This window comes from Nesoenas mayeri (genome assembly GCF_963082525.1).
Source record: "Nesoenas mayeri genome assembly, chromosome: 9".
Taxonomy (NCBI): Eukaryota; Metazoa; Chordata; class Aves; order Columbiformes; family Columbidae; genus Nesoenas; species Nesoenas mayeri.
The window spans coordinates 15838502-15859863 of record NC_137557.1 but is presented as its reverse complement, the minus strand read 5'-3'; the positions used below and the strand labels follow the sequence as shown (position 1 = coordinate 15859863).

The window sequence follows — 21362 nt, the reverse complement described above, 5'->3', positions numbered from 1 at the left end:
GGAAAAACTGGTGTTATTTGCTCTTTTTTTTTTTTTTCTCCCCCCCTTTTTTTTTCAGGTGCTAAAAATATTATCAGGAAATTCTTTTCAGGAATGCTATGTTTTAAGTTGTGCTTCAGGTTCAAAGGCCTCTTTGTTTCCACTGGAGAAAAAAAAAGAAATAAAAATAATAAAAAACCACAAACACACCTACCCTACATTTATCATCAGCAAATGGTTTTATCAAAAAGCCCCCCCAGAAAGCTGTCAGGGGCTGCCCTGTGGAAGACCCTGCTAGAAAGCACCCGTGGGGTTTGACAGTTAATTGACAGTGAACAATGGATGCTGGCTGGGCAGGTGCTGGGGTGATGGATCCAGCTGGACTTGGGGGCTCGGTGACCCCACACCCTCCCACCTCCCAGCACCCCCACGGCTGCACCCAACCTACCCCGCAGCACAGGCATCCAGGGTGCGTGAGTGCATCTTGGGGGGGACACAAGGGAGAACCCCATCCAGCCCTGTCCAGGGTCCCAGCAAAACCAGGGAGGGTTGTCACCAGCCCACGGCACTGGGATGGTGTGAGGATCCGGTCCTCAGTTCCAGAGGTTTTCCATGTTATTCCACACCCCCGCTACATAAATATCCTCTGCTGTAAGGATTGCGAGGTACATCTGAAAAGGGGCCAAGGAACAAATTATGTAAAAAGCGAAGCGGAGGAGCAAACAACAGTGGGACTAGGTTAGGACCAGCCGCGGACACTGCCATGGAAAGTCTGCCTCACCAGGGCCCCAGCTCTGCCATCGGGTGCGAGGGTGCTCCCAGATTCTTTACCCACGCCCTGCTGGCTGCCCCGAGGGCAGCAGCATTGATGCAGGACTCGTTTCTCTGCAGAGCAGGGGAAACTGAGGTGTGGGGTGGAGGGCCAAGATGTGGGGCTGGACGCTGGAGCGACATTGCAGGCAGCAGGGGTGCAGCACCCGTGCCAAAGCTGCAGGGCTCCAAAACACCCCCGGGGCAGCACGGCACCCCCAGCACTGCCAGCACCTGCCCCCACCCGCAGTGGTCCCAAAGCTGGAGCCCAAGATCTGCCTCACTCCTTGAGATGTCAGGGCACCTTGGCTGGCACCAGCGGTCCAGGACCAAATGAGGTGCAGGCCCCTGGCAAGCCCTGCTGCCAAACACAGCAAGGTGTCCCTGTCCCTTTAAGAATCTCCTGGAAGAAAATGTTAAAAGGAAACAGAGGGGGGAAAAAAAAAAAGGCGAAATCCAAAATAAATAAACGGCCGCATCCGGATTTCTCCCCTGAGACACTAATAAAGGCTTTATGAGTTTGATATGAATTACCGTCCTCAGCCATTTACAGCTGATCTTCTGGAAGGCATTAGGCTGCTCAGCCCTTCCCCGGCCCAGGGGACACCACGGGGGGGACACAACGGGGGCACTGCCACCCCTTCCACACAGCCCACGCACGGCTCCAGGGCTGCCAGCAAAGAGCCATCTCTTTTGGGGAGCAACTCGGGGAGACAGCCTTCTGGCTGTTGCCATCCACCACCTCACACACGCGAGGGTGAGCCCCCCGCTCCCGTGCCCAGGCTTGAGCCTTCCTCCTGCTCCCAAAAGCCCCGCTGTGCCATGCCAGGCTCCACTGCCAGCTCTGCTCCCAGGGGACATGGGGACATGGTGGCACCAACCTGCCCCCCTGCTGTGAACATCACCGCAGGGGCCATCCCAGGTTTCTGTGGGTGGTTTTCCCTCTGCGGGACGGGCGGGCCAGGCTGGGGGGAGCAGCCGTGCCGGCAGCCATGCCGAGCATGAGGGAAGGATTTTCTTCCAGGCAGGCTTTGCACGGGAAAGCACGGCAACGCTCCCTCTGCATCGCCTCAATCCAGCTCCCCAGGACGTTAAATTGGAAGCAGCAAACTGAGCAGGGAAAACAGCTGTGGGCCACGGCCAGCAGCCATTTCCTCTGGGCCAGGAGCTGGAGCTGGGCTCCGTGCTGGGAAGGCTGGGAGGAGCGCTGGGGGAACAGCCCTCTCCCCTCACCATCTGGCCAAGCTCTGGCTGCTGCCACCCGCTCCCTCTGAAGGAGCAAATGCCCCTTTTCTCCACCCACAGCTGCATTCAGGGTGTCCAGCTTCTTGGTGGGCTCCAACATGGGGCTGGGACCACCGCGCCCACCTCAGGGTGCGTTTGGTGGGGCTGCCATGCTGGGGTGGGGACCGTGCTGGTCTTGGGGGTATCCCAGGCTTCCTCTGCTCTTCCCAGCACCCACAACCAGCGATGCTCCTCAGCAAAACACTTCAGCATTGGTCCCAGCAGCAGCTGGGACCTGGCAAGCGGGTTGAGGAGGCTGGCAGGCACGGGCCACTCTGTGGGACAAGCTCACCCACTGCCAAGCTGCAGCAGAGGGACAGGCAGATGCTGTCACCAGGAGCGAGGGATGGAGGCAGAGGTCCGCCAGCTCACCCCCAGCCTGTCTCTCCCCAGCATGACAGCACCAGGGTTGACCCAGGTGTGTGGGCAGTTGTTTCCCGGTTCCTCTCGGCTGCCACTCACAGCTCCGGGGTTGCCCACTGCCTCCCACAAAAGGCAGCCCTGAAGAACCATGGGGAAAGAGCACAAAGCCCTACTCACCCCCCAGCCAGGCCCCGCGTGTTTGGGGGAAGGACGTGCAGAAAGGACCCGAGGAGCAATTAACGATCCAGAGAGTGTTCAGCACGGATGCTTTCGAGCGGAGGGGCCTGCAGGTCAGCACATGGTTTGGATTTGGCTCTCCCCCTCCCTCCCAGCTAATTAGGCCAAGCACAGAGAGGGTTCCCTGTGGATGCTGAACACGTGCACGGCACAAGCATCACCTCCCGCGGGGGAAAACCAGCCCCGGAGCCCCCTCCTTGGGGCCAGTGAAGCAGCCAGGTAGCCCAGGGAGGTGTGTGGGTCTTTGGGGCCAAGACAAGGTTTTAATGAGGGAGTTTGAACTCGTTATCTGGCCCAGGTCGAAAGAATGCAAGAACACGAATCACGCGCAAAAATGCGGGTAGTGGGAAGGGGCTGGAGGGCAGCCAGGAGGATGGAGGTTGCTGCAACACAAGGCTCCCGCTCCCCCTGTGCTGCCCAAGCCCACAGCAGTGCCCACCTCTGCTCTCCGGCTTTACAGGGTCGTGGGAACTGGGGGACGTCTTCCCCTCTGCCACGCCCTTGCCTGCCCCCACCACCGTGGGATCCCCTGAGCCACATGGCAGAGGCTTGTTGGCTGAGCGGTGGTGGCAGGGTCATTGCTCAGTGGCAGCTGTGCCCCCGCCTTGGCCCAGCCAGGGGAGCCCCAAGTGAGGAGAAAGAAATGGGGCTGGGGGTCGTCAGGTGCTGCTGTTTTAAGGCTGCTGCCCTGCCTCTCTGGGGTGCTCTGCTTCTCAGGGGTGCCGGGGCATGTGGTGCTGCAGGATTCAAGAGGGGAGCAATGACTGTGCTGGCAGCTTGTGGCACCAATGCAAAAAGAGATGCAAGAGCATTTAGGCAGACAGAAACCTCATTCCTTATGGGAAACCCTGGCCCAAGGCTCTCGTCTCCCTGCTGCAAAGCCAAACTTTTGAAATGCTGAGGGCGCTGCCAGGTCTGGAGGGGTACGGATGCTATGCCTCTGACACCTCTCAGCATGGGGGCCACCCTGGCAGCTCAGCTGCCACCCTGTCACTCCCCACACCAGCTCCCAGTCTTACCACACAGCTCGGGGGAGAACAAGGGTGCAGTCCTTCATTTAAGGATTTCTCCAGCTCCTGTCACGGTCCCAATGCAGGGGACAGTGCAGAAACCAAGATGTGAGGCTGAAACTGGTGGCTGGCGAAGCCCCATCCCCAGCTGGGGCTCCTGGCAGCAGGTGGCTTGAGTTGACACAAGTGAAAGCTGCCCACCGCGGTCCCCAAACCACATTAATGAAGACCTGATACCTTCTGCGAATCCACACGGGCAAGCCCGGCAGCCCACAGGGCTAGGGCAGCCACAAGCACCTCCAGCATCGCAGAGTGCCTTCGGAAAGCAACACTGCATTTCCCAATCCAGCTGAAAGCTCCTCAGATGTTCTGCTGCTTTGATTATTTGACAGACCATGTTTTTTAAATTATTCTTGTATAAATATTTACGCGTTTTTACAAGAACCATGCTTTCAGCAACAGGCCATGGCAGAGGAAGGGCCAGAGGGGAGGGGGCTGGATGCTGGATTGCTCCATCCCTACTTCGCAGGTCAGCTGGGGGTTGAGTCAGACTGACGAGGGACACGGGGCTGCACACATCCCCGGGGCCCCGAGACAATGAGCACTGGGTGCTGAAAGGCCCCCCAAAAAAGGGTGGCTGGTTGGTGTGATCCTGCCCCTTCCCATCACTCCTCCAAGCTTTCCTCTCCCCAGGGAGCAGAGCCTGACCAAGCACCGCACTGTCCATGTGCCAAACCGCCTGCTGTGGTGTGCACATTGCTGCTGGGAGCCCCGTGCAGCCACACACGTGCCCCCGGCTTGGTGCCCAGCCTCATGCCGAGCCCTTTTCTCTGGCTAGGTCTGAAAAATGCCTCCCGTGGCTACTCTGAGCTGAGAAAGTCCTTTTGTCACCCCACCACTGGTTGGCAAGAGGACACATGGCTGCCAGCAGGACAGAGACCCCACTCCTCTGACCCCGTTCCCACCCTGGGTACCGCCCCTCTGTCCCCTGCTCCCACCCCATCACTGGACCCAGCCCTGGCACCCCAGGCCAGGTCAGGAAGAGGTGGTGGGTGCTGAGAAACCCCGCTGGGTGCTGGGAAACCCCGCTGGGTCTCCTGGAAAGTGAAGGGGGTGGGGTGGGGGGCTCTGGGGGCCACTGTAGCCCCCCATGTCTGCTCGCAAAGCCCTGTGGTTGGGGCTGCAGGCACAGTGGCTGCAGAAAAGCCCCCGCTGTTGTGAGGACCCTCCCCACTAGCCCCATCGCGCTCCCCAGGACGGTTGCTGTGGTTTTGGGGAAGGATGAGGGCAGGCTCCCCCTCTCCTCCCCTCCCCCACTCACAGATGGGATCCACAACCCAGCCTCCTGTTTTCCGCCGAGCTCAGCAGAAATTCACTCAGAAGGTCAGTGACCAGAGAAAGGGATGATCCATCATTAAATAAATTGTTTTCATTTCCCAGGATAAAGGGGAGGAAAAGGCCGGGGGGGGGTGTTGGACGGGGACTGAAAAGAAAAAAGAGCACAAGGCAGGAAAACCACCCCCTGCGCTCCCTGCCCTTACCAGCCTCGGTTCCTTCCCTGCACTCTCGCGAGGCTTTTACAGCCAAAGCTCTTAATGTGATTATAATAATTATTTCTTTCCTAGATATTTTTTTTTTTTTTTAATAAACACTCTTTTGAAATGTCACTGGAGGAAGCCAAGGCTCCAGCTGAGGCCTGGCCCAGAGGAAGGAGCAGGGGGAGCGTGCGAACGTGCACGGATGTGCAGGCCAGCACGTGTGTGCGGAAGTGCACGGGCACCCGTGGGGGTACCCTGGGGAGGGGGGCTCCGCTGGAGCACGCGAGCACACCCAGGGCCGTGAACCTCACCACTTCCCTGGGGACAAGCAGGCAGGGGATCGTCCCCATTGCTCTCAGTCCAGGTGCTCCATCGAACCCCCCCTTGCACCCCTGCTCTCCAGCTCCTCTGTGTGGTCCCCCCCAGCCGTGGGGCCAGGCTTTGAAATCTGTTGAAAAGAAACCCTTTTTGCCAAAATAAACAGCCTGTCATGTTAAATTACTCTCCCACTCTACCTCTCCTGGCTGCTTTCCCCCTTCCCATCCCAGCCCTTTTGCCAGGGGCTGTGCTGCTCCAGGCTGGAGGCTCACGGGGTGCAGAGGTGCCGGTGCTGGGGCCAGTATGGAGCTGGGGCGCTGGGCAGAGCATCACCCACCTCCTGGATCCTGGTCTCCCTGTCCACCGTCAGCTCCTCCACGCTCCAGCTCAAACCCCTGACGTCCTTCTCCTGGGTGACAATGGCAACACGCTGGGTCCCCAGGGTTGGCAGTGACACCACACATGGTGTCCTACACAGGGGCAAGCTGAGTGAGGGACACTGGGGGCTCGCTGCGGCCCTCACCCGCGCCTGACATGGCGAGTGCTCCCATGCCCCTGCATTTTTTGCTCTCTCTCGCTTGTTCTTGCCTTTATTTTGCGGTTGTTTTCTCTCTCCCGTTTCTAACGGAGAGAAAATTCATAGAACCATAAAATGCCGGGATGGAAAATGAGCGATTAGCTCATTCAGCCCAGCCCTTCTGCCAGTGCCAGGCTGTTCCCCGCCAGCCTCCCAGTGCCTGGTCCAGACCAAGCACCGTGCACTCTGGCCATGTCTTCCACGGCCCAGCTGACCTTCTTGCCAGGAAATGTTCCCATGTCTTGCCTCCAGCGGTGATGTGCTGTGTTTGAGACTACCACCAGGTATGGTTTGTTGTTCTGGCGCTGCCCTGAACGCTCAGCCCTGTGCCATGCCAGGCGGTGCCGCTCGCTCGCACACAGGGCACAGCCCAGCGCAGGGCCCAACCCTCCCATGCTCTGCACAGAGCTTCTGCTGCTTCCCTGGGACACAGCCTCACTGCCCCTACCTGCACCAGCCCCTTTCCCTCCTGCTTGGTGGCATCTGCCTTTGCCTCCTTTGGTGCCCGGAGGGATGCCCGCAGGCACGGGGCAGCCACACACTCCACTGCCCCCAGGTAAAGGTCACAGTGTTGAAAAACCTCCCCCTAGCAGGCAAAGTACAGGCAGGGCCATGCCCACCCCCGAGCTGCCTGCATGGCCTTGCTGACTGTCCCCCTGCTTTGAGAAGGACCCTCCTCTGCATCCCAGCACCCCCTGGCTCCAGCTGCCCCCCATCCCCGGGGGTCTCCAGCTGCTCCCACCCATCCCAGCTGTGTCACCAGCTGCGTCACCAGCTGTGCTGCCAGCCGGCACCTCTCCCTGGCCAGCTCTTTCTCCTCCTGCCGTCCGTGCCTGCAGCGGGGCTGCTGCCTGTGGGGGTAACTGCTCCCCCAGGGCTGCTGCTGGGGCCTTGCCTGGGGGACAGGGCAGGAAGAAAGGGAAATGGAAAGGAAGAATGGGAAAAGGGAATGGGAAAGGGAAAAGGAAAGGGAAGGGGAAAAGGAAATTGAAAGGGAAAGGGAGAATCGGAAAGGGGAAAAGAAGAATGGGAAAAGGGAATGAATGGGAAAGGAGAAAGAGAAAGGGTGAAGAAGGAAAGGGAAAGAGGAAGGAGGGAGGGGAAAGGCAAGGGGAAGAGGAAGGGGAGGAATGAAGGGGAAGGGGAAGGGAGAGAGGGGAAACAGGAGGGGAAAAAGAGAAGGGGAAGGAGGATGGGGAAAGAGGAAGGGAAAAATAGGAAGGGGAACAGGGAAGGGCCCGGCCTGTGGGAAGGGGCAGAGGGCAGCATTTTGCAGCATCCACCTCTCAACAGTGGCACCCAGAGGTCCGGCAAGCGCAGGTGACAAAGCCCGGGGGGTTCACTTGGCACTCACTCCTCCCAGAAGCAGTGCTCCAGCATTGATGGCAGCAGGATGCCAGGTTTGTGCTGCGGGATCAGCCAGCACCCTGCCAAGGGGGCTACCGCTCCCCCACCAGCACCAAGCTGCCCAGGGGAACTGACCCGTCTCCCCACCCTGATGAGCCTGACCTTCCAATGGCATTGCTCCCGCTTACAGCTCCTGCATCACCCTCAGGGCCTCCGACAGTGTCCCTGCCAGTCACTGCCTGAAGGACTCACATGGCTGCTGCCACAACAGGGACACAATCTGTGACAAAGTGATGCTCCTAAGGTAGGCGGCAATCCCGCCAGCAGGGAGCCATGCTGCACCATGCCAAGGAAAGCATGGTCTGCAGCTCTCTGTCCTCTCTTCCCCACACTGGGTCCTGGAGTGGTTGTCTCTCCTGCCTGGCTTGGGCTTAACATCCTCCAGGATGAGCCCAGACTCCTCTGTTGGGGAGCGTGAAGCCCCCAGGAGATCCGCTTTGGGAGCAGGGAGTCCTGCTGCTTTCGGCTCCTCACAAAGACACCAGCCAGCTTGTCCTCCCTGCAAGATGGGGGAGAGCAAGGCTGACCTGGACATGCAGCCCTGGCAGGGACAGTAGTCACTGTGGGGGACTGAGGGCCTCCCGCTCAGGTGGGGTGAAACCAGGAGTGCAGGGCTTGGGTGAGGAGACAGAGAGCCCACTGTCGGGATTCTAAAATCTGGCTGGGGCTTCACAACCCTGGGCATACTCAGCCTCCGAGCAGTGAAGAGCCTGGTGCAGGCTCCTGCCCAGCTCTGTGGCTCACACACCAGGTGCATGAGCATGCTCTGCAGGTTCAAGTTCTGACCCTGCCCCCTTCTGGAAAGCAGCCTTGGCTCTCTGGAGCTCAGCTGGTGGAAGGACAGATCGCCATGAGGGACAGACCCCTGCCTGGATGGTGGCACCTCAGCCACTCGGGACTGAAAGAGGCACGGGGACAAACTGGAAACAACCCCAAGGGGGTCTCTTGGGCTATATAAAAGGGCCATGCAGAGCCTGAGCCACAGGAGGTGGGAGAACTAGCTGTGAGCCCTGTGGGTCTCTCTCCCCTCCCCAGTGCCAAGGCCCCACGCTCGGCTGTGACTCCTCTTCCCTCATGGGGTCCCACTGCCATGATGTCTCCAGCCCTCCCTTCATTGCTCTGACCAAGGGCTGGAATGGTTTGTAGGGAACCCTGGGACTACTGGACTGTGCTGTCCTGCTAGGAGAGCCTCGCTTTCTGCTATGGGCTGGAACTATTAAGAGCTCCGGCACAGGGTCCATGAAACCGGGGCAGCTGCCCCAGCGAGCACTTTGCATGCACGCCCCTCTGTAGGATCTGCGGGAGATGCTGGAGGGCTGAGGGCAGGTATGAGGGTACAGCCAGGAAGGCTGTGCAGAAACAACAGCAGGCTCTGCCCTGCTGTGGCTGGAGCTGTCCTAACCGGGGGCAGCCCAGCGGCTAAGTCTGTCCCAGGCAGCTCCCAGGAGGCAGGAGGAGGCCGAGACACCACTCGGACGGGAGCACGGACCCAAACGGAGCCCTCAGCTCCGCAGCATCTGCTCCTCCCGGCAACAGCCAGGCTGAGGGACGCCACCCCCGCCGCCACGGGCCTCTCCCGCCCCGCTGCCCAGAGGTTTTGGGGCTGAAAGCGCCGGTCTGCTGGTCTCCCCGTGGCGAACGGTACTGTCACGAGACAGCCATGCCGCCGGGGAGGGGCAGGGGGGTGGGCGCGCCGACCATGGCGGCCGCAGCTGCGCGCTTCGGGCGGAGGGGGACGGCGCGGCCAGCGTGCGGGGCGCGGCCAGCGTGCGGGGCGCGGCCAGCGTGCGGGGCGCGGCCAGCGTGCGGGGCGCGGCCAGCGTGCGGGGCGCGGCCAGCGTGCGGGGCGCGGCCAGCGTGCGGGGCGCGGCTCCGCGCGTTTCTGGCTGGCTTGAGCCTGAGCTCGATGGAGGTGCGGGCAGAGTCGAGCACCTGCATGGCGGGGGTGGTGTCCCACAGCCCGCCCACAGCCCCGCAGCGTGGCCAGGCACGAGATCCTGCTCCCAGCTGCCGTGGGCGCAGCACAGGGTGGGAGCAGACCTGCCCCAGCAGTCCCAGGCAGCGGTGCCTGCCGGGCTGAGCTAGGGCAGGGCTGGAGGTCGGTGGTTCCCGTTCATGTGGCGCTGGCTGTGAGGTGACACTGCCGGCGCGCAGCCCTGGCGCTGGGAGTGGCGCAGGGGACTACAGCGTTGTCCTGGTGTGACCAGCTGGTTGAGCATCCTTTGTCATCTTTCTGGGTTGACAAGAGGGCCACGGTGCGATCTGTTCCCCTGCCCTGGGTCTGCCCTTGGGGACACGGTGCTCCGACACCTCTCCCTGGCTCTTGCCCAGCGATGCTTGTTGACGCCCAGCTGCAGCTTCCCTCCACCCACTCTGCGCGGCTCCCGGCCCTGCCCGCCCTGCCCGCATATTTTCACTTCTGCTTGCAGCAGGCTTGGGATGGCTGCAGGGCTGCCATGGCAGCCAGCGCTTCCCACTGGCACAGCTGCCTCGGCGTGATCGTGTCCCGCGAGAGGCAGCGGCTGGAGCATTTCCAGAGGGCTGAGGACATCCTGCTGACCCTGCTGGAAGGTGTGCATGCCCTGGAGCCCCGCTTCCTTGTGGACTATGCCAGGAACTTGGAAGCCTTCGAATTTGCTCTCTGTTCCTCTGAGGATGCTGTCACCGTGGAGGTTCCCCTGAGGATCGATGGCGATGCCCTGCGGGTGCTGGCGTGCCAGCCTGGGGACTCCCCAGCCAGGAACCATTCAGGGCTGGGCACCTGCTATCTGGAAGTGCCCTCTCCAGGGACCGACTTGGAGGACTGGACCAGCACTGTGAGTGTGATGGAGTTGGGTGGTGGTGCGGGGTGCCTGGCTCCAGGCAAAGTCCTCCAGCACCTGAAAGAGCTTCTTGTTTCGGCCATCGTGCAGTGCCAGCGTCGCTTCCTGCTGCAGCCAGGTGCGTATGCCAGCGGGGCGCTGCCCCAGCTGCCCGCAGTGCGGCTGGGGAGCCCAGCTGGGTGCCGGTCCCTGCGCAAACAGGCTGGTGCCTGTGTCCCTATGACCCAAAGGCTGCACCGGCGAGCCAGTGCCCTTCCATGTGCTGGGACAGGCTTTGCCCTCAGCTAAGGAAGGGGAGATGCAAACCACTCGCTGCCATCCCGCAGCATCAGGGTCATCCTCAGGCATCTTCACCCTGGGCTGATGGCAGCCTCCATGGTGAGTGGTAGGTCCACGTGGGGTTCACCCACTCCTCTGGGTGAAGACGCTGAAGGGAGTGGAGCATCTCCCATGTGAGGAAAGGCTGAGGCAGCTGGGGCTCTGCAGCTGGACAAGAGGAGACTGAGGAGCTCTTCTTGGTGACAACCACTGATAGGACAAGGGGCAATGGGTACAAACTGGAACGCAGAAGGTTCCGCTTAAATATGAGAAGAAACTTCTCAGTGAGGGTGTCAGAGCCTGGCCCAGGCTGCCCAGGGAGATTGTGGAGTCTCCTTCTCTGCAGACATTCCAACCCGCCTGGACACCTTCCTGTGTAACCTCATCTGGGTGTTCCTGCTCCATGGGGGGATTGCACTGGATGAGCTTTCCAGGGCCCTTCCAACCCCTGACATTCTGGGATTCTGTTGTGAGTCCCCAGGAAGGGTTCACTCAGGGTCTTGACATGCTTGGCTCACCCTAACTGTGTTCCCCCCGTCTCTTCTGGCCTCTGAGTGTCCTTCACTCTGGAGGAGGCTGTTTGGAGGGTGAGCTGGAGGCACATCAGGACTGGACCAGGCCCCTTGGGCACGGGTCTGACACTGCGCACACACAGACCTCAGCTAGGAGCAATGTTCCTGGGAATGACAGGATGGGGAAAGGACCCTGGGAATGCCTGTAGGGGTCCTAGCAGCTTCTTCGTGCATTTCCATCTCCAAAGGTGCTTTTTAAAGTAAATCTCAGCCCTGATGGAAAGGTGATGTGAGAGGACCTGCAGGTCTGAAAGTCTCTTAACCAAGCCCCAGCAAGCCCACCATTCCCTCCTTCCTCCCCAGCCAAATCACAGCCCTTCATCTTCCTCTGCCCCCACAACGTGAGACCTTTCCCGGTCCGTTCCTCTTGGATCATGTTGTTTTTCTTGGCACCGTTCAGCCATCCAGTAGTACGGCCCTGCTCAGCTGCTCGAGGCTTCCTGCAGTGCCCACACCCCTGACCTGGCCCTGGGTTTGGCTGGAGCGATGCTCCTTCCTGAAAATCACCCCAGCAGTGCTTGGAGAGCGGCTTTCGACAGGGAACCGCAGCCAAACCGCAGCATTGGAAAGGGATGAGTTGAGTGGGGTGGGACGTGCCCATGGGCGTTGTGACACATACCTGGTTCAGCTTGTGGGACTGGCTGTGATGAACCTCTAACTGTGGCCAAACCCTCCGCACCTAGGTGATCTCAGCGCTGAAAATCTGCGGGAAGATGCCATGGAGCTCTCGCTGCTGATCTGCAGCGGCTGGAGGACTATTCGCTTTGACATTGTCCCTGTAGTGAGGAAGTGGCAGGAGCCGCTGCGGCTCAAGGGGCGGCTGAGTGACAGGGGCTTCCCTGCAGGCAGCCTCCGGAAGGCCACCCAAGAGGCCCACTTCGTCCCGGCCTCTCCCCACTGCTGGAGGTGAGCAGCTCGTCTGCACACATAGTGGGGCAGCCCTGCCCTGGGGATCCCACCTGGCTGGCATCACTGCTGGGTGTAGGCAAAAAGGGGATGGGAAAGTGGAGGGACATGTCAACCAGTGGGTGAAGTCACTCCCTCGTGGCGCTCAAACCTGCCGCCCTGTGCTGGAGGAAAAACCTCAGCCAAATTTCGGGCAGCTCAGGGAGTGGAATGCAACTGAAGAAGCAGCTATCAGATTGAACCCTGGCCACATGGCAGCTCTCAGATCCCTGCTCCTCTTCAGGAGCGAGCCCAGGCACCTGGCAGCAGCATGGTGACAAGGTGCCTCCCCAGGCGGGCTGTGGGAGGGAGTGGGACTGCATGACACGCATCCTTCCTGCCAGCTCAGCCACCTGGCCCCAAGGAGGGGCTGAGCATCCAGCTGGACCAGCTCAGGCTTCTTTTGGACACAATGTGGTCCAGCCAGATGCTTGGCCACTCCTTGAGGTCCCATTCAGCCTCCCCTCCAGGGCAGCCTGCAGCCCTCTCTGCTGCATGTAGGGAACTACAAGCCCACTGGCACTGCTGTGTATCCATCCTCCTTGTCACAGGAACCCACTTTCTCTCAACAGATCCTCCTCTCACCTTCCCATCCTGAAGCTGCTCCAGGCAGTGGACATGCTGAAGGGACCTCGTCTGGACAGCCTTCGCGTGCTCAATCAGATACGCAGCCAAGACTGGGGAGAGGAGGGTGGGAAAGGTGGTCTTACCTTCAAGCACCTGAAGGTATGTAGGTTCTGCTGGTGGGACAGCGGTTCCTGGGGCAGGCAGAGCCAAGGCTGCTTCCCTGCATGCCACCCTGGCCAAGTCACTGCTGGAAGAAGATCCCAAACAACAAACCCAAGTGCCAACAGTGCTTTGGGAAGCACCAGCCCGTGGCTGTGTCTGGGAAGGACAAGCGCTGCCGAACATGATCAGAGGGGCTAAGTCCTTCTTCTTGGCAAACAGTGGGCACTTGCTGGATTGAACCAGCAACCTCTAGCCTTAAACACTCTGAGCATTAAGAGCTGGGACTCTGTGCCAACGTGCCAGGCATCCCCAGGCACCGGCTGCTGGTGTCTGCAGGGGCCATGCTGGGGATTGCACTGCTGTGCCTGCCATGCCACCCGTTGTCCTGTGCCCTGGCATGCTGGGAGGTGCCAGTGCAGGGCTGAGGGTGGTGTTTCCTCCGAGAAAAATCCTCCTTCTCTCCCTGCCCAACCTGTTTCCAGCACTCTGGACCCATGCCAGCTGGTGATGTCGGCTGGGAAAGGGGCCATGCCAGGGACAGCACCTGGTGGCACAACCCAGGTGGGTGCTGCCATGTGGCAGCTCTCCAGGCTGGGGTGGAGAAAGAGGCCAAGTTGTCTTCGGCTGAGAGAACAGCTCGAGCTCCAAGTGACCGCAGATCCTGTGGGTTTTGCTTTATGTTGCTTTCTTTGATTTTTCTTTCTTTCTTTCTTTTTTTTTTTTTTTTTTTTAAAGGGCATCTGTCCTTTACAAAAGCGCTGTCTGCTCCAGCCCACTGTGTGCAATGCCTATTACACCATGTCACCTAAAGGCAACCATGCTGGGCCGTTAGCCAGCACAGTGCTGAAGAAGCTGGCATGGCAGTTGCTGGGGTTTTACCTGCCTTTCCAACGGCTGATGGAAACCACAAGCAAGGATTTTTACTATTGCTATGTGGAAAGCTTGGGCGTGTTGTCTTGAAGCTGCTGCAGAGCTGGGACCTGCCTTGGAGCTGAGATGGGAGCTCTTTGTGGAGTGAAGCAAAGGTTCAAAACTGAGGGGTGGTGGGGCATTGGCCACACCGTCAGCAGCCGAAGCAGCAGCTCTGAGCACCTGTGCAGTCCTAGGCTGCTGAGGACGTGATGGCAGTGGGGCTTAGCCGCACGGGTGGTTGTGCAGTGACAGGCAGGCTGTGGAGGCACAGCCTTTGCAGCAAGTGTCTGATCCTACACACTCCCCTCCCTCCCCACAGATGGTGCTACTGTGGAGCACGGAGTTTTTCCCCTCCCCAGAGGACTGGCAGGACCTGGAAGGCTCGGTCTACAGGCTCTTGGTGATCCTCCTCCGCTGCCTGGCCACCCAGCGCCTGCCCCACTTCCTGTACCCGGAGGAGAACCTCTTCCAAGGAGACCACCCAGACTTCACCTCGCTCTACCCTAAAGTGGAAAGCTTTGCCTGGGACCCCCAACGCTTTCTCCACTTCCATTTTGACCTCCCTGTGCACACCGAGGGCTGGAAGGCAGACCCCAGAACTCAAGCCCTCTTACAGCTCCCTGACAAGGATGGGTCCTACTGGGACACAGCCTATTTTGACATCCTGCTCAGCCAGGTAACTGGGACCAGAGATGCTCAGCTGGTCTCGTGAGGCAAACCGCAGCAGTGCCAGAAACCACCAGGGCCGAGCAGCTCAGGATGTGCTGGAATTTGCCCTCCAGAGCCCTCGTGGCCCTTGTGAGCCATGGGCATGTGCTGTCCAACACCAGCGCGCAACAGGCGATGCTGGGGTGTGGGGCTCAAGCAGAGCTGGACCTTTCTCCCCTCACTCCCCGTCTGCCTCTGCTTAGTTCCAGGTGTACCGGATCCGGGATAGCGTGCGCCACTCAGCAATGTCCCAGCTCCTCTCCAAGATCCGGCAAGAAATCCCCCAGCAAAGCTGAGCAGGACCCCGCTGCCACCCCATCCAGGTGCCTCAAAACTCGAGGGGGTGCAAGGCAAGCTACAGGACCAGGGAACAGCACACTGCCATGTTGCTTTATTGAGGGAAGATGGTACATGGTGGGGGGGCAAGTGCACATCTGCTGCAGCTGGGTGAGGTTGGACAGCCCCTCAGCTCCCCTGGTAGAGCTGGGTACTGGGGTGGATGTTTCGTACCAGGGTACCTAATCAGGAGGGGATGGCTGGTGTCCTGCACAGCTGGGGGCTGGTGCGGGGATGGCCAAGGGTGATAGTGGTGGGAAGGGAAAGGAAGGGACCTGCAGTCGGATTCTGCATGCAGCCCTTGTGTCAGCTTACAGTGGAGTGCCATGCCCTGTGGGCAGGGGTAAGGGAGCAGCTGGGGGGGCAGGCCATCAGGGTGAGGAGTCACCTTGTGTGGGGACAGGGAGAAGGGTTTGTGAGCCATGTCCCACGTGTGCTGAGCTGCAGCCCTCACCTCCACATCTCTTTCCTCCTCTGGCTTGGGTTGCTGGGTGTTGCAGTGTTTCCTGCCAGCACTCCGGGGAGGTGGCGCAGCCACTCTGTGTGCCAGCTCCCTGCAGCCAGGCACGGGGGGCAGTGCCACGCCACCTCGTCTGGACACCCCATTTGCAGGAGTGCTCACAGCCGGCTGCGGTGGCAGCGCCTGAGGGCGTCTCGCAGGCCATGCAGCACACGGTCCACATTGCTGCTGGTTGAGTTGCAGCCCATGAGGCCGATTCGCAGGACCTGAGAGGACAAGGGCAAGCATCTCCCTGCAGCACCCACCTTTGCGGCTGTGCCTCAGCACCATCTCCCTCTGGGCAGAGTGGCCAGTGGCAGAGTGCAGGCTCCGGCATAGAGCAGGGGCTGTGCGAGGAGTGGCCACGTGTACAGCCAGGCATGAATGCATGTGCCCAACTCCCCGCTTGCTCCTGTTTAACACATGGTTCTCCAAAAGATGTGTCACTCTGCTAATTACGTGTGCGGTTATTCAATTACATTCGTCAGTTGTGTGTGGTTAGGAGCCACTATGCATTGCTGCAGGTGATGGGCTGCATCCAGTATGGGTTTGCTGTTTGCAGTGAGAGCGCACCAAGTTAATCATGGGATGTGGCTGCAGTTGCCTTTGGTGCACAGCCAGGGGCTGCTGGAGGGGGAAGATGCTGCCCACCTTGCCCACTGAGGGGCCCAGGCCCCCGGCGATCTCGATGGCATGGTTCTCCATGAGAAAGGCTGTGATCTCCTTCCAGTCGTAGCCCTTGGGCACCCTGACAGTGGTGATGGTGGGAAGTCTTGCCTTCTGGGGAAGAGAGAAATGGGGTAAATATGCAGCTTCCTGCCTGTGGCCGTGTCCCCTGGTGAGCCTGTCACCCTGCCAAGAGTATATCACTGGGGGTTGAGTTTTTTCTGCAGCATCAAAACTCACCCAAGCCCATCTCCAGCCACACACAGCCATGTCCTCACCCTGCCCTCACACCATGGTGGTGTGCTCGCCCCACACCCACCTCCTCCTTCACGAAGAGCTCGAGCCCCAAGTCCCGCAAACCCTGGCACAGCTGTGCACAGTTGACCCGGTGGCGTTCCCATGAGCTCTCCAGACCCTGTGGGCAGAGAGGAAGACACAGAAGGTCCCTGCAACCTCCTGGCACCCACCACTCCCCCAGGCCCCACCAGCACTGCCGGTGCCCCCTTGCCTGGCCGGCACCGCTCACCAGCTCCGCCAGCATGGCCAAGCCTTCACGCAGGCTGAAGAAGCTGTTGATTGGTGCTGTGTGGTGGTACCTGCAAAACCCAAGGGGCAGCTGGGTGCATTTGGCAGAGCTCGCAGCGATGGGGGAGCGGGGTGCGGTGTGCTCCCTCCCCTGCAGCCAGTGCAGAGGGGTTGCAAATTCCCCAGGGCCTCTTTGTGACCAGGGGCAATGGGGAGACAGGGCCTGAGCATCGCAGGGTGGGCAGGCCCCGAAACAGGGTGGAGGCTGTAGAGGGGGCGACTGCATCCATGTGTCCTGGGACAGCCGGCCCTCACCTTCGTGGCTCCCCATCGCAGCCCCAGTAGTTTGCCAGCCAGCCCATATCCAGGTAGAAGGACAAAGGCTGCGTCTTCCTCCTCAGTATCTTCTCCCTGGAGAAGTAGAGTGCAGGGGTGGAGCTGGATCTTGACCCTGCCAGCTCCAGGGTGGGGTCCACCCAAAAAAATGCCAAGCTTGGCTCCAGTGCCCATCACTGCCCAGGGACTGGTTGGGCTCCAACCCCATAGAGCTGCTGCTGGGTGAGCTCCCCAGAGTGGAGCAGGAGCAGAGAGCTGGCAAAGCCGGGGGGTGGGGTGACAGCCTCCCCCAGCCCCATTGTCTTTTCCCCATAGTGGGACCTGGCTGCCCTTACCTGGCTCGCTCGCTGAATGAAATGGGCGCGCTGCCAGGGGGGGCGTTGAGGACTTTCTGAGACCCCGAGTATAGGATGTCGATCTCTGCCCGAGAGGAGAGGAAGCTCCTTAAGAACTGGGGGCTCTGAGTGAGGCCACACTGAGCCTCCCCAGCCCAGCTGCAAGCAGCAAATGGGAAGCACAGGGTGGCACATGCTGTGGGTCCTGCTTGTGTTTGGCCAGCTTTAGGGGACACCCTGGTGCTGCTGATGGTGCCCCGCAGGAATTAGGCTCTCTGGCTGCAGCTAGACCAGTTTCTAGTGCTGCCAACCCAAAATGTGGGTGGTGGGTCTGATCCCACTGCCCTCCCTCATTGGCCCAGCTGTAAAGCCCCCTTGTCCCCTGGGTGTCTGTGATGGCACTGTGGCTCTCACCCTGCTGGTCCATGAAGATGGGGGCTCCCCCGAGCGATGCCACCGCGTCCACAAGTAGCAGGCAACCATGCCTGTGGGAGGACAGAGCTCAGCCTGGTGTCCCTGCCACCTCCTCCTGCCACCTCACTTCCTCCAGCTTTGGCAACCCGGTCACACCAAGGTCGTGTATCTCACTGGCACCAACCACTTGCAGCACAACAGAGGCAGAGGAGAGCCCAGGCATGCAAGTCCCCATGTCCCAGTCCCTAGCGGTGACCGTGGGGTACCACCAGCACCTGCAGGTGCCTGGCGTGCACTGACCGGTGGCACAGCTGGCCCAGCCCCTCCAGTGGCTGCAGCACTCCCGTTGAGGACTCGCCATGGGTGATGAAGAGCACCAAGGGCTTGTGCCGCACCAGGCCCTGCATGGAACAGAGGGAAAGGTGACGGCTCCTGGGGTGTCTCACACCCACTGCCCTGCACTGTGGCCAGCACTCACCTCCTCGATGTCCTGTGGGGTGAAGTACTCACCCGGGGGCTTCCACAGCTCGTGGACAATGGCTCCTGAGAGGGGTTTGGGCAGAGGGAGAGTGAGGTTTGGGCATGAGTCTCCCTGGGCAGCCACCTGCGCCAAGGGGGAATCGCTCATGCATGAACTAGGAGCGCAGCCACCCACAAGGGTCTGGCCTCCTGTGAGTTTGCCCGGTGGAAAAGCCATAAACCACTGTAAGTGGAGAGAAGTCACCCTGCAAAAAATCTGGAGCTCTCTCTAGCTGCAGAAGTTGTGTCACCAGTCAATGCCACCAGGATGGGGGCAGCAAGTCAAGGGTCACATTCTGGCATCCCCCCCTCAAGCCCCACCATTGCCATCTGGCTGTCCCCAGCATACCCAACCTCCTGGCAATGTCGGCGGCGCGTTGTCCCCAGATGCCGTTGACAGCCACCAGCGCAGTGTCACCGTGCTCCAGGAGGTTGAGGAGGGCAGCTTCCATGGCGCAGTGGCCGGTGCCGCTGATGGCCAGGGTCAACCGGTTTTGTGTCTGGAAGGCGTACTGAATGCCTGCCTTGATCTCGTCCATCACCTGCGGCAGCAGGGGCCCAACAGGCACTGCTATTGCCCTCTTTGCCCAGGCAGAGCTGTCCCAGCCCCTCTTGGGGGGTGAGGGAGAGGAGGGCAGAGGAGGAAGGGAGAGGAGGGCAGAGGAGGAAGGCTGGGCCAGGCAGCTCACCTGCAGCACCTCGGGGTGCATGTGGCCCAGGAGCTGCCGGCCACCTGCAGCCAGGATGCGGGGGGGCACATTGCTGGGCCCTGGCCCGAGCAGCAGCCTCTCTGGCACAACCAGGGGCCGAAGCAGCCCCTGGGGTTTGGGCACGTGGAGCAGGTTGGTGGCCATGGTGTGCCTTGCCGCCCCCAGGAGCCGAGCACGGGGGAGAGGAGCAGTGGAGGTTGCCTGTGCAGCGCCCAGCACCGCAGCGCAGCGCATCCCGTGCCAGCAGTGGCCAGTGTCCCCGTGGACCCTGACCATGTGGCTCAGTGCTTGCCCTGCTGCCTGGACTCTGCCCTTGGCCGCCTCCTTATCTGGTTAATGTGCCACCAGAACTGTCCCTGCTGTCTCAGCCTCCTCATTTTGAGGGGTCCCCTTTACTAGTGCTGAGGGGGTTGCTCCCCAGGCATGCCAGCCTCTGGGACTGGCAAGCACCCACACAGATTCCATCCCCATGGCTCCCAGGACACCATGGTTGATGGTTCCCAACACCATCCCAGCAGGTGAGGTCCCTGCTCTAGGTCACACAGCTTCTGTGCCATGGTTGTGCTGGGACTGGTCCAGCACAGCTGCCAGAGTCACCACCACTCCAGCAGCACAAAGCTCTTGTTGGCCAGGTCTCCCTGGCCAGGGACTTGCCTTACAGAAGAACATCTGGCCAACTGACAGCCAGCTGGAGGAGGTTGGCCATCAGTACGGTTTGCACAAGGGCAGAGCCATGGGGTGGGACACGGGTGCAGCGCTTGCCACAGCGAGCTGTGCTCTGCGGGCTCAGCCTGGCTCACGGCCATCACAGCTCATCCTGATGATGCCACAGGCCACATGTGCCTGTTCAATATGCTGTGCCTGTCACCTGCCCTGTGTGCCCGTGTCCACTGAATCATGTCCATCCTCTGACACGTTCTCTGCCATTCACACCCTGAAATGTGAATGAGCTGCCTGCTGCCAGCTCGTGGCAGGTTCAGTTGCAGGTTCCTGGCCAGAGGAGCCACTCAGTGAGAAAAGCTTTAGGCTGAGGATCCCAGAATCCCAGAATCCCAGAGTGTCAGGGGTGGGAAGGGCCCTGGAAAGCTCATCCAGTGCAATCCCCCATGGAGCAGGAACACCCAGATGAGGTTACACAGGAAGGTGTCCAGGCGGGTTGGAATGTCTGCAGAGAAGGAGACTCCACAACCTCCCTGGGCAGCCTGGGCCAGGCTCTGACACCCTCACCCCCAACAAGTTGCTTCTCATATTCAAGCGGAACCTCCTGTGTTCCAGTTTGCACCCATTGCCCCTTGTCCTGTCACTGGTTGTCACCCAGAAGAGCCTGGCTCCATCCTCTGACACTCCCCCTTTCCATATTGATCCCCATGAATGAGTCACCCCTCAGTCTCCTCTTGTCCAGCTCCAGAGCCCCAGCTCCCTCAGCCTTTCCTCACCCGGGAGATGCTCCACTCCCTTCAGCATCTTGGTGGCTGCGCTGGACTCTCTCCAGCAGTTCCCTGTTCTGCTGGAACTGAGGGGCGACCACTGGACACAATATTCCAGGTGTGGTCTCCCCAGGGCAGAGCAGAGGGGCAGGAGAACCTCTCTGACCTACTGACCACCCACTTCTAACCCACCCCAGGTACCATTGGCTTCCTGGCCACAAGGGCACAGTGCTGGTTATGGGGTGGAAAGTCTCCCCTGGCAGAGCTGGCACCAATGGCTGGAGCTGAAGCCATTTCAGGAAGGCATGTGGGGCCAAGAACATTTGTGCCTAGGCGGCTTGGATGGTCATCTCTGACAGATACCACTTGGATGAGGGAAACCATAGTTAGCCTGTGTACTGCTGCCTGGTCATTATCTACCAAAGTGAGGACAAGAAGTCCTGGTGTCCCCAGAGGTGCCAAGCCAGCCCCTTCATCCTGTGTCTCAGTCGTGTGCTCCTCTGGCTGAGCTGACTGCCCTTTGCTGGGATTGCTGCAGGATGCTCACAGCATCACTGAAACCGTCAGGAGAGACCTGCTGGAGACCCAGCACCACTGTGGCAGGTGGGTGCATGATGACCTCTGAGCTGCCTGTGCTCCAGGAACATTTCGGGGGAAGACTGGGGCAGGGAGGGGACACATGGCTTTGTGGTTGGTGCGGAGGGGGAAGGAGAACGCGCTGCTGGAAACATCTGGTGGCAAAGGCATAATCTTCTTTCCGTGCTGGGTCTAAATTCCCTGGTGCAGATGGACCGGGAGCTGGCTGTGCAGCCCTGGAGCTGCGGCGCTCGGGCCTCGGCAGCCCGGGGGCTGCAGCAGCTGCCGTGTGTAAGCGAGGTGGATGCTGAGCGCCGGGGGCTGGAGCCGGGGCCGGCGGGAAGCCCTGGAGGGGTCACAGCGTGCGGGACGGGACGGGGTACCGCGCCCGGGGAAACCGGGGAAACCGGGGATGAGGGGGGCGTTGCCAGGCGACGGTTGCCGGGCGACGGTTGCCCGGTGACGCGGGGCCCCGCCCCGGCCCGCGCCC

The 21362-nt window shown here is 60.5% G+C and overlaps 2 protein-coding genes across 2 annotated transcripts; one reads left to right on the top strand and one right to left on the bottom strand.

The window, feature by feature from the left end:
* Positions 1-9979: 9979 nt before the first annotated feature.
* MAB21L4 (mab-21 like 4) lies at positions 9980-14825 on the top strand (the record flags this gene model as incomplete). The annotated part of the gene is made up of 5 exons (XM_080349642.1): positions 9980-10463; positions 11919-12141; positions 12753-12906; positions 14141-14497; positions 14733-14825. The coding sequence occupies 5 exons, from the start codon at positions 9980-9982 to the stop codon at positions 14823-14825; spliced, it is 1311 nt and encodes a 436-aa protein (XP_080205768.1).
* A 658-nt stretch (positions 14826-15483) lies between these two features.
* AGXT (alanine--glyoxylate aminotransferase) lies at positions 15484-19103 on the bottom strand (the record flags this gene model as incomplete). Its single annotated transcript, XM_080349606.1, has 11 exons — positions 15484-15591; positions 16016-16144; positions 16350-16445; positions 16557-16626; positions 16871-16966; positions 17227-17311; positions 17641-17711; positions 17941-18041; positions 18119-18183; positions 18509-18701; positions 18849-19103. The coding sequence occupies 11 exons, from the start codon at positions 19101-19103 to the stop codon at positions 15484-15486; spliced, it is 1269 nt and encodes a 422-aa protein (XP_080205732.1).
* Positions 19104-21362: the final 2259 nt, after the last annotated feature.